Here is a 12,084-nt window from a genome sequence, read left to right as displayed (position 1 = left end):
TGCTGCGCCCTCCCCTCTGATCATGTTGACATATTCACACGCCATGGAGTAGTAGTGATGCTTCGCTGCGGCGTTACAGTTTCCGACACCTTCTTTTTATAACTCGGCTCTGTCCCCCCCACCCGACCTGTCAAAACCACGCCTATGGAGCCACACAATTGGTCCGAAAGCGTCAAAGAGCCAATCAACTAGGCTCCAGCTCCCCTGCGGCCCATAACCCATCCAGACAATCCGGTGCAAGGGCAGCAGAGCTCACAGGGAATTCTTGGAGCTGAAAGTCTCTCTCTCTCTCTCCCCTCTGCTGGAGCGTGCTGGAGCGGAGACAAGGGTGTAATTCCAAATAAAAAAGGCAGGGAGAGAGAGAGAGAAGGGAAGTGGGGAAAGGAAAGGAAAGAAGAAGAGATCCTTCTTGGAATCAGGGCTCCTTCCGAAGGCTCTGCGGGGGAGGGGGGGAAACGGAAGCGAGATTTCACTGCAAATTTTGTAGCTGCTGCTTGCTACAAGGGTGATCAAGCCGGGGTCCTTTTCTGTTTTGTGGGGAGTTTTGTTTGTTTTTCTATCTCCGCCCCCCCCCCTTTCCCTTCCCTTCCCAGGCTCTGTTCTGTGCAAGGGAGGGTGGAGGGAAGGGACCCACACACCGCAACAAGAAAACAAACCACAGAGAGAAAACCCGTCTTCGAGCCCTCAACCTCTGCAACGGACGGAGAGGAAGAGAGAGGGAAATAAAACACACACAGGCTCCAGGAGCGCCTGCGTCCTCGGCGGAGACCCCCATCAGCAGCAGCGACATCCTTGGATTTTCTTCTTCTTCTTCTACATCCTTTGAAATTGCATGCAAGAACTTCCACTCAGGGGGAAAAAAAAGCCACACTAATCAGCAGCCGCCACAAGGAGAAGCTGTCCGGAGTGATTATGTCTCCTGACTGGGCCACTTGCAGTGTGTAGAGTTTTTCTTGTTTCATGTACTCTGTGTCTATAGATCTCCCCCCCACACACACCCTATTTGGGGTGATTTTTTTCCCCCATGATGTACTGTTAGAAACCACTCCAGGGCTCCTCCAGCAGTAGGAAGATCCGGGGGGAGTGGATGAGTATACCGATGAGAGATCCAGTAATCCCTGGGACAAGCATGGCTTATCATCCCTTTTTACCTCACCGAGCACCGGACTTTGCCATGAGCGCAGTACTGGGACACCAACCTCCATTCTTCCCGGCGCTTGCTTTGCCTCCCAATGGGGCGGCTGCCCTCTCCCTTCCCGGGGCTCTGGCCAAACCGATTATGGATCAATTAGTCGGGGCGGCTGAGACTGGCATTCCCTTTTCTTCCCTGGGTCACCAGGCGGCAGCTCATCTGAGGCCTCTAAAAACCCTGGAGCCAGAGGAAGAGGTGGAAGATGACCCCAAAGTGCATCTGGAAGCCAAAGAACTTTGGGAACAATTCCACAAAAGGGGCACAGAAATGGTGATCACTAAATCAGGAAGGTAGGTCTGTGTGTTTCGCTCTGTATTCCCCTCGACCCCACAATGCAGTGCCAAAGCAAGCCAACGACTTCCTCCAGAAAACTTGTTTCATCTGGAATGATGAAAACTTTCAGACAGCTGAAGTGACTGCGCTTCAGGGCCCTGTTCAGCTTCTGAATCGCCAGTAGTGGATGCGGAGTGTGTCTGTGTGTGAATATGTGTGTCTATATACACACGTGTGTGAGACAACAGCTTAGTGTAACTGTAGAATATTAGAAGAGAAAAAAATAATTTTGGTTAGGATTTTAGCTGGCTTGATTTCTGCCTTACTGCATGTTGTCTTTCATAACCGGAAAAGGGGGCATAATTCTGCTGTTGAAGTAAATATAGTAGTGTTAGATGAAATGACTTCTCTTTTCCAGTTGCTTTCTTATGAATCTATGCTTCTACTGTGATCTATGCAAGCATTTGTGCTGACTAATGGTGTCTGGAAATACATAAACTGATAAAAAAGAAACATTAGTCTTACACACAATGCATAGTTATAGGTTTCTGTCCACAAAATTTGCCAGCAATTTTGGTTATCTATCTATCTATCTATCTATCTATCTATCTATCTATCTATCTATCTATCTATCTATCTAATTCCTTCATTTCTGAGTGTACACACAGACGTATATTAAGTATGAATGTGGGTATGCTATATGTGTATTATATAATGTGTATACTAATAACACGCATATGCGTTAGATATATACATACATATATACACAATTAATAGTACTTAATTGTATTTTATTATAAACACTGCTAATTCATTTGCAATCTGTAAGAGCAAATAATTCTTAACGAACCATTCCTGAGAAGTAATCCTATAATGCTTATAATAGTAATATTTACGTTATAGGGTTTTTTATTGCATGGCTTGTAGATTGTACAGCCACAAAAGAACTGAGAGCTGGAGAAAATTGCTCCTATAGACACTACCGCCTCCCCCATTTTTCTGTGGCCAAACTTTTGCAGGAAAGATTGAAGAGTATTAGATACTTCTTATTTGTTGCAAAGTCATGTGTTTCCTTTTAAGTGAAGATTGCTGAATGCCAACCACTCGGCATAATAAACAGCAAATTTGTGGTATCCTGTTGCACTTTACAACTGGACTTAGGAGCATAGGGGAATGTGGTTTGCAAGGAGCCCTGCTCAGATATGTTCCCCTACATTGAGACATGATTGGATTCTGAATTTCACACTTGCGTACAACATTGTGGCTCTTTCCCGGCCCCAGCAGAAATCTTGTTTCGCCCCCACAGCTAATGGACTGACTCCTAAACATGCAGAACATTTACACAGTTAACCAATGGCTTCCCATGTCTCTTTGTGTAGCACTCAGGGAAATAAAATCAAATAAATACAAATGGCTTCAAGATCCAACTGAGATGTCAGGCTTTGAAGTTTGTGAGTGGAGGGCGGGGAATGTTGTGGCGATTGTAGGGAAATATACACATCCTCAGTACGTGCTTTTTCGAGAAAGAATTTTCTCTTGAAACCTCTAAGCGATTGAAAAAAAAGAATACTTTCTCTGTGTGTGTGTGTGGGGGGGGGGAATACATCGTGTTTATTTCGGGGCCTTTTTCTATTGAGACATGAAATTACTGGCTGAAATGGCACTGGGATATAGGAGTTTACTCATGTAGGGTTTTGTTTGTTTGCTTGTATGGGTTTTTTTTTATCTTGTCTTTTTCTCTCTCTTCCTGTTCCTCTCTATCCCTAGGAGAATGTTTCCTCCATTTAAAGTGAGATGCACTGGGCTGGATAAAAAGGCCAAGTACATTTTATTGATGGATATTGTGGCGGCTGATGATTGTAGATATAAATTCCATAATTCCCGGTGGATGGTAGCCGGCAAAGCTGATCCTGAAATGCCAAAGAGAATGTACATCCACCCGGACAGTCCGGCTACGGGAGAACAATGGATGTCCAAAGTCGTCACTTTCCACAAACTTAAACTGACTAACAATATTTCTGACAAGCATGGATTTGTAAGTTCCTTTTCCTTTTGATCCCTCTCTTACTTTTTCTTTCACTCCTTCCCTCCCACCCACAATTTGCAACAGAACCATAGCCACTGAGTTTTCAAAGAAGGTGCAGCCCATGGCAAACTACGTAGTCTTGCAGAGTTGGAATATTGCGGGAGGGGGTTGCAAAGAGGCAAAAAAAAAAAAAAAAAAAAAAAAGAGAGAGAGAAAAAAGAGAGAGAAGCGTTTGCATTGATTTTAATTCGCTAAAGAATAGATTTGTGGCAATAATAAATAAATGAATAACCCTCCTCTGTAACACCCACGTGTCCAGCCTATAATGCAACTAATTTATTTTCCTTTTGATGAATATAGTAATTTCAATCTTGGTACATCTAGAAACTCACTGGAGCAATATTGGCTTTAAAATAGAGAGGATCGCATTTTTACTGTAGGGAATTATATGGGTATGTGTATAAAGGGTGGTTTAAATGCCCGGGAATGCAAACATTTAAATATATATTCATCAAGATACGATAATGCAAGTCAGAGAGAAAATAAACAGACACAAGAATGAGAGGTCAAGGGGCCCATTCATTTCTACCCACTCCATTACATTTACTGGGTGTGCAGTGATAAAAACTAACTTAATAATTAAATCAAACAAATAGGCTGATAAGTGCTAAAAGAAGTTAAATGATCTTCTAGGGTTCTCTCTCTCTCCTTGGGAAGACTCTGCAAAGGAGCAGGGAGATGGGAAATCTCTAATGTTGTGAAGATTGCATTTGCTGGCTGTGATTTGATTAGATGATACATTTTTGCTCTTCGCAGAAGGCCTTAAGTGGATTGGGACCGTCAATTAGTTACAACTAAGGCCCTGGATTGTTTTTTAAATTAAAATACATGTTGTCCTTATCGCAAACGATTCTTCCCCCTCCCCCATCTGCTGCCAAAATGTTGGTCGATTTCAAAATTCACAGAGAGATGTGTATTAATTGAAAACTGAAGTATGTAGCTGTCAACGTGTGGGGGACTGTAAGGTGGTGTGGAGAATGGAGAGGGAACAAATTCACCCTCCCAGCCGATCACTCTTGTAAATCCGGTTGTTGTTGTTGTTTTTGTGTCTGATCGTGTCCCTCCTCCCGTGCAATTGCAGACAATTTTAAACTCCATGCACAAATACCAACCGAGGTTCCATATTGTCCGAGCCAACGACATACTCAAGCTGCCCTACAGTACATTCAGGACCTATGTATTTCCTGAAACTGAATTCATCGCTGTGACCGCATACCAGAACGATAAGGTAAGGCGATTCGGGAGGGATTCGTTTTAAGTGCTTTGGCTTTTAATAAAGCTTTTCTGGTGCATTGTTGATTTAAAAATCAGGAAGTCTGTCACTCTTTTTTTTTTTTTTTTTTGTAGTGCAAACAAGGCTGCTAATATCGCGTATCCAGTTTGCCTTGGAAATGTTATTTTACGGGAGGGTTTACACTGAGTGTGCACGTGAGGGAGGGTATCTGTGTTTTCGGTGTGGATTAAATACGAGTAACATAGGGGAGCAGGAGGGACTCAATCCGATCGGTGTTCAGAAAGACAGGCCAGAGCCAGGGTTGTAGTTTGCATTGCCCTTGGCCTTTGCACCAGTTTACCTCCTTTGACAGCACTGGCGATAAGGCTGGAACGCACCTTTACTTCCTATTATTATTTCTACCCTGCAGTGTTTTTATTACTGTTGTTATTGATTCGGGGGTGGGGGGAGGAGGTTCTGATCAGGGAGGCTCTCTAGCAGAGTTTAGCATTAAGGGCTGAACGAGAGGCAGTGTGGACAAAGTTGCAGCGCGTCAGACTTCTCCTTTCCCGTCTGCCAGGGGATCGGTTGCATCCAAGGAGCTCTATTTGGGAGATTGGTGAATGCTGAGTTTAGGAAAATGGAGACAGGTCTCGGGAACCAAAGAGCCAAAACTGGCGGTGTTTATTGTATTTTTTCTCTACACGTTATAACTTCTTTTGTTAAACTAAAAAGTGCTGGATTTAAAGCACCTGGCTGAGTTGCTGGAATTCTGCGATATGTAATCCTTCTAGGTCCCCCTTCTATTATCCCACGAGATGAATATTTTAAAAGTTGGGGGGGAAGATTCCTCACGCCCTAATTATTATATTTTAAAGAGCTATTTGTCATTGTGGGGAAGGAGGGGGAGTTTACACTGTTTCTGCAAGCCTGCTTTTTTTGGTAAGGAAATAGAAGGGAAATGTGTGCAGGAGAGATGGGGCTAGATTTTGCCCTGGGACGTGCTAGCAACAATGCTCGCTTGGAGCCGTCAGCGGAGCCGTCACTTCGTTGCAGAGTAGAACTAAATGTACTTGTCTTATTGCCATGAAATTGTGTGTAAAGCCTATTGTAATGGAAGCAAAGTGCCCCTCGCCCCCTGCTCTAACTCAGCTATCTTGCCGGAGAGGTCAGAACCCACATTCCACATCTCACCTAGCCAGACCTTTGTTAGTTTCGTGCAATCGTTGGGTCCTGGGTTTAACTTTATAGACCGAGGAGACACCATGCAGAGTTCAGGGAATCCAAACAGAAGGCATAAGTTATGCTTTATGGAGCTGCTTTGCTCTCTAAGCGGAGGTTGTTGGGTTTGCAATAAATAAATACATAAATAAAACACTCTCCCCGCTTACCCTGACACCTCCTCACCTCCCCTATTTTGTAAATGAAACCCTTGGTGCATTTTTCTAGTGTAAACTCCTCGCCTCGTATTTACAGGAGCTCCGCAAACTTGGAGGGGGGGCTTAAATCTGCCCAGTGTCTCTTTAAGATCTCCACCGATTCTTTAAACAGGCTTTAAAAATGTAAAGCGGATAAGCGAAAACAAATGTTTTCAAGGGTAACTCAGTGCTTTTTAATCTAAAAAATCTTGATGCATTACAAGGCGTTTTCAATAAAATCAGCTCTGTGTTCGCCCTCCCCCCCCAACACACGCTGTGCAATGTAACTATATAAAGTACTTTATTGTATAGCAAGGGGGGTGGCTATGATTCGTTTGCGGTTTAATTAAGGCATTTAAAGAGTTTAAACTGAAGCATAACTTTAATGGATCGCAGTGCACTTTGTTACATTCCTTCCAGCGCGGTATTAGCAAAACGGGGCATTTTCAGTGGCAAGCCATTCTCTGCGATTGACTCGACTAAGCCAGTCTGTGTAACTGAGGAGACAAACGTGTCTTTAGAACTGTGCAAAGCCAGAGTATTAAAATGTATAGATCCACCAAGTAATCTGCTTGCCCCTGCCAACCCAAAAATCTTTGCACCTCCGCGTATCGATTTATGTGCTGTGTGTTTCTTGAAGAGGAAACCTCCTGCTGTATGTATTGCAGGAGAGAGGGGAGAGTTTGAAAATTTTGGTGCCTGACTTTGTGGCCTCTCCCCACCTTTTTTCGCCTTTAGATAACCCAATTAAAAATTGACAACAATCCCTTTGCCAAAGGTTTTCGCGACACCGGGAATGGAAGGAGGGAGAAAAGGTAAGCCTGAAAAGTTGTCCTGTTTCTTTCTCTTTTGCCAACTTTAGAACATGTCCAGAGGTCAATATAACTTCCAGCTTGCTCCGAACTAGCCCCTTCCCCCAGCCAGATTTAATAAGGAGAGTTTGTTTCATAAAGCAAAACAGATTGCGGGTGATTCGATTGTGTTTTTACCTTTTATTTTCAATATTGCATTGGATTGATATGAGAAGTGACATAAGAAGAGAATGACATACGGCCAAGGATAGAAATCTCTCTTAAAAGGCAAGGATATTAAAGCATGTGTTTGCAGCTGGTTCTGGAAAATACGAGGAATGAAGTATAGATTTGAGAGCCCACGGGTAAATTACATGCCATTGTATACATTGGTATCTTCCTTGGGGTGTTAAAATCCCCTTTCTGCACTGAAGAGAAAATATAATACATCTCTTTTATAGAGATGGCATCCTGATTATAAAATTGTCTAGGACTTTATTTCTGCAAAGTAGGAGTAGTTCCTATTTTATAGAAACAAACAAAGCATTTTCACTGTGGCAACAGGCTTGTCTTAATGCCCTAACAGAGACGCCTTTCATTTGACTGGGGAGGTGGCATTTTATCAATTGAAAACAAATCCCACACGGAAGCCACAAGTCGGAAATTATTTCTAATTTCTCTCTAAATATAAATAGATTTCACTCCGGGTTAATTGTTGGGGGAAAGATTACATAGAGTACCTAGCAAAATAACCACTTCCTAGCAATCTTAGCAACCATTAAGATGCCTGATATCCCAGGAACACGCTAACATTTTAAAAGCTAATCGCTTGGGAAAGATTTTTTTCCTCCTCATTTATTTAATACTCTGCCCTAGCTAAGTACTGATGCTAACAGCTTCCAAGAATCTCTTCTCATTAGCAGACAACCCGCAGCGTTTTAATTCTGCCTGCAAAAATGTATTCCTTCCAATCCATGAACCCTGATCCGTCATAAATGTGACCCAATCCCCACCGAACACACGGGGGGAAAACATCTGACATGTACAAAGTCGTTATTAATGCAACATAGATTCTGTGGCCCCCTCCCGCTGCACAGCCAGCAGGGGAAGGTGGAGGTAGCGGGGTGCAGAAGGGCAGTTGTGCTAGGTAGCAGGTTAACTGGGGTCCCGGGAAAGCGCAAAAGCCCTCTGAAGAAGTTCTGCTCCCTCGCTGTCCCCGCAGAAAGCAGCTGACCTTGCAGTCCATGAGAGCTTATGACGAGAGGCAGAAGAAGGAGAACGGGACCTCTGATGAGTCCTCTAGCGAGCAGACCGCCTTTAAGTGCTTCGCTCAGTCCTCGTCCCCCGCCGTCTCTGCGGTGGGCACATCCAATCTGAAAGGTGAGGTTCTTGCCCCTCACCTCCCCGCACGCACCTACTCCAGAGACCGTGTCTATCCTTCATCTCTGGGTTGCTTTTCCTTTTGGGCGTGAAGGAAAAGTTTCGCTCCTGGCCAAACTTCTGGCTACAGCGAAGCAAATGATTTTGAACATGCATCCGCTGAAGGCTCTTTACATATACAGATCCGCTTCTCTTCCCCACCCCTCCCTCACTTTTTTTTCTTCTGTTGCTGTGCTTTGAATCTCTTTTCCCCCTCCTTCCCCCTCCCTGCGGTTCAGAAAGGAGCCAGCTCTGAGTCAAGGGAGCAAAGGCAGACTACGGGGCAAAAGTTCAAAACTGGAGCCGGTACATTAATATTCATGTTTCAATCTGTTATTAAAGGCAGGCTCTTTCCCCAGCCCCTTTTATAAAATCCTACTTTCTTGCAGAAAAATCGCCGTGGATTTCTTTTTCTTCCCCTTTTCTCGGCGGTGGTTTTGAAATCTTCCTTTGGCTTTCTGTTGTGTTGGCCGAGACACTGGATTCCTTTTTCAATTCTTCCCCCTTCCCCTCCGATTTTATTTTATTTTATTTTGTGGTTTAAAGTCGTGCAGAGGTGGAGGTGGGAGGGGATCTGAAAAACAGACCAGATCTTAACACCTGGAGGTTGCACGTAGGTTAGGAGATAAAATACCCAGGAATCTTATGCAGGGCCAGGAGGGGTGGGGGGATAGGAGGGAAGGAGTTTGTTCAAAGCCTGCAACGGGTTTCCTGTCTTTAAGCAGGAAAAAAAATGTCTGAAAGCTGCAGAAAGTGATTTAGAAATAAACAAACAACAATCCCATAACATTATTTTTAAAATCCTCTGTTTAACTACATTTGAATAGGAAAACAAGGATTTTGCTCGGTACACACACACAATGCACGGCCGGACCTGCTCTCAGTTTCACCGGAGCAACCAATCCAGATTTATGTGGCAGCTAATTCGGATTTACCCCGGTGTAACTGAAGGCTCTGGCCCGAGGCACGTTCACTTTGGGGTAGTTTCCCATACACACCTATATGTTGTTCCTCTGCTGATTGGAGTGGAAGGATTCGCTATTTTCTTAGTTCAGGCTTGCCCGGAATATCCCCCCTAGCTCCAGGACAGGGGAGCGCGGAGAGAGCTGCTGCCTGGCAGGGCACATGGGGTCTGCAGCCAGGGCCAGGATTATGCAATAGCCCCTGCTCCGTTGCCTTTCAGACCTGTGCCCCAGCGAGGGGGAGAGCGACGCCGAGAGCAAAGATGAGCAGCCCCTGCCGGAGGCCAGTGACTCTGGCAAGATCAGCACCACCACGGCGGCGGCGGAAGATCCCCGGGAGAAGGGCGGCAGCCCGGCCAAAGCGCCCTTCTTCTCCACCGACTCGGCGGCCGGCAAGAGCAGGGAAGGCCCCAGCCGGACTGAGAAAGCCCCTCCTGATTCCAGGCACAGCCCAGCCACGATCTCCTCCAGCACCAGAGGCCTGGGCAGCGAGGAACTCAAAAGCCCCCGCAGGGACGCCCCGAAGGTGGATGAGTCCCGGCTGCTGAGCAAGGAGCCCTTCGCCCCGCTCACGGTTCAGACGGACAGCCCGGCGCCTCTGAGCCAGGGGCCGCTGCAGAACCTGGCCTTCCCCCACGGCTTGGCGGGCCAGCAGTTCTTCAACCCCTTGGGCAGCGGGCACCCGCTCCTCCTGCACCCCAGTCAGTTCGCCATGGGGGGAGCCTTCTCCAGCATGGCCGCTGGCATGGGCCCCTTACTGGCCACCGTGTCCGGGGCCTCGGCCGGGGTCAGCGGACTGGAAAGCACGGTTATGGCCACAGCAGCGGCTCAAGGACTTTCTGGGGCGTCGGCAGCTGCGCTACCGTTTCATCTCCAACAGCACGTCCTGGCCTCTCAGGTATTCCCCCAGGCCTGCCCTCCGCTAGCCCTGGCGCTCACAGGGTGCTGCTGGGCTGCGATTCCTTTCCCTCCAAGGCGGTGCGATGCGCTCTGCCTTTCCCTGGGCACCCAAGGGGTCTGACTCGCCTTTCCCGTTTACACTGGGTTCTGACTTCTGATTTACACCCGTGCAACTAAGAACAGAGTCAGAACCACCCCTCCACTCGCACCGCGATAGGGAGCGGTTTTACAAAATTGCAACAGGTTGAAAGCACCAGGTTGTATAAAATTAACCTGGAATAGAAAACGGGGGGTTTCTTTGTCTTTTTTATTTTTTAGGCTTTCATTTTTATTCCCCCTGGGAAACTTGTGTACAGGGTGTTTGATCTAGATCTCGTTCCGTTCCAAGCTCTCTGGCGTCCTTACTTCCAGTAATCGTTACTAGCCTCACGTGTGATGTGTTTGTTTTAAAGATGATCTTGGGGGGGGGGGGGCGGGGGAAATCGGTGCTAGTTGAAATCCATCAGTCAGCGATGAGAGAGAAAATGGAGGGCTCTAAAAAGTAAAATAAAAGTAGAGTTGGGTAGGAAAGGGGGGGATCTCCCCTAATTTCCATGGAGGACCATGCTCTCTTTCCTATTTGCAGGCCCACAGTTCCCAAACTTTGGGTGCCTAAACTTCGGCACTTGCATTCCTGTGTAAATGGCCCGATTTTCAGAGGCGTTGGGCCCGGTGGTTTGAATGGGTGATCAGCACCTTTTGTGGAAAGCCTGGGAGGTGTTTCCAACTGAATTGAAGTGACTCCACTTCGGGGCACTCAGGCTTGCAAATCGTGGTCTGGCTGTGCCCTGGCCTGATCTGCTCGGGGTGTAAGTTCTCACACTCCCAGCTGTTCTGCCTTTGACATGCAGGCCTGTGTGTGAGTCTCCTGTTCCATAAACCAGACCCCAAATCTCCCCAGCCAGGGGGGATGATTTGTGGCGAGCTGAGTGAGCGGTGTGTTTTCTCTCCGGCTCTCTGGGCTGCATGGGAACATGGACAAAGGGTGAAACATCACTGACAGTTCCCCCCCCCCCCTTTGCTTCTGTTTTTCTTTTCGCAGGGCCTGGCCATGTCTCCCTTCGGAAGCCTCTTTCCATACCCCTACACCTACATGGCTGCGGCAGCCGCGGCCTCCTCCGCAGCCGGCAGCTCGGTTCACCGGCACCCTTTCCTCAGCGCCGTCCGCCCTCGCCTGAGGTACAGCCCCTACTCTCTCCCCGTGCCCCTGCCTGACGGCAGCAGCCTGCTGACCACTGCCCTGCCCACTGTGGCCAGCAGCACAGGGGAGGGCAAAGCTGGCAACATGGCAGCTAGCCCCGCTTCGGTGGCGTTGGACTCGGGCTCAGAACTCAACAGCAGGTCCTCAACTCTCTCCTCGGGCTCCGTGTCCCTGTCGCCCAAACTCAGCTCGGAAAAGGAAGCGACCAGCGAACTGCAGAACATCCAGCGTCTCGTGAGTGGACTTGAATCCAAGCAAGACAGATCCAGGAGTGGGTCTCCTTAATAGTGTCCCCTCTCCACTGCACCCCCTTCCACTCTCGGGGCGGGAGGGGGGAAGAGTGTGTTAACACGGGGGTGGGGTTCCCCTTTCTTGTCTCATTTCAAATCACGCTCGCAGTGCACTTTGTTTGAAGGAAACCACATGGCCCAGGCCAGCTTTCTGCGGACTGCGCTGGCTTATCAGCAAAACGTATCTTGAAATGGGCGAAGGAGAAGGGGTGGGGGCCTGGAGGTGGAAGAGCTGGTTTGAAAGCTGCTATCAATGACATGTGTAGGCCAGAAAGGTGGTTTTGTGGGTGGTGTTTATTT

General features: G+C 47.2%; 1 protein-coding gene across 2 annotated transcripts; it reads left to right on the top strand.

Moving 5' to 3' along the window:
* Positions 1-1,087: 1,087 nt before the first annotated feature.
* On the top strand, positions 1,088-11,779 carry TBX3 (T-box transcription factor 3). Of its 2 annotated transcripts, XM_077835024.1 has the most exons (8): positions 1,088-1,482; positions 3,233-3,504; positions 3,889-3,896; positions 4,633-4,779; positions 6,921-6,997; positions 8,196-8,353; positions 9,576-10,252; positions 11,336-11,779. In XM_077835024.1, exons 1-8 carry the CDS (start codon positions 1,088-1,090, stop codon positions 11,777-11,779), a joined length of 2,178 nt encoding a protein of 725 aa, XP_077691150.1. The 2 variants fall into 2 exon arrangements, with proteins under 2 accessions (XP_077691150.1, XP_077691151.1); XM_077835025.1 differs by lacking the exon at positions 3,889-3,896 and having other exon boundaries at positions 3,233-3,500.
* The last annotated feature ends 305 nt before the right edge of the window (positions 11,780-12,084 follow it).

This window comes from Eretmochelys imbricata, chromosome 15 (genome assembly GCF_965152235.1).
Source record: "Eretmochelys imbricata isolate rEreImb1 chromosome 15, rEreImb1.hap1, whole genome shotgun sequence".
NCBI classification, from domain to species: domain Eukaryota; kingdom Metazoa; phylum Chordata; order Testudines; family Cheloniidae; genus Eretmochelys; species Eretmochelys imbricata.
This window is presented reverse-complemented; position numbering and strand designations above follow the sequence as displayed.

Bases quoted from the DNA above. Each gene is read 5' to 3' on its own strand.
- TBX3 (XM_077835024.1), top strand. From the start codon at position 1,088: ATGAGTATACCGATGAGAGATCCAGTAATCCCTGGGACAAGCATGGCT. The intron at 1,483-3,232 runs GTAGGTCTGTGT...CTCTATCCCTAG, and splicing joins GTGATCACTAAATCAGGAAG to GAGAATGTTTCCTCCATTTA. The intron at 6,998-8,195 runs GTAAGCCTGAAA...CTGTCCCCGCAG, and splicing joins AATGGAAGGAGGGAGAAAAG to AAAGCAGCTGACCTTGCAGT.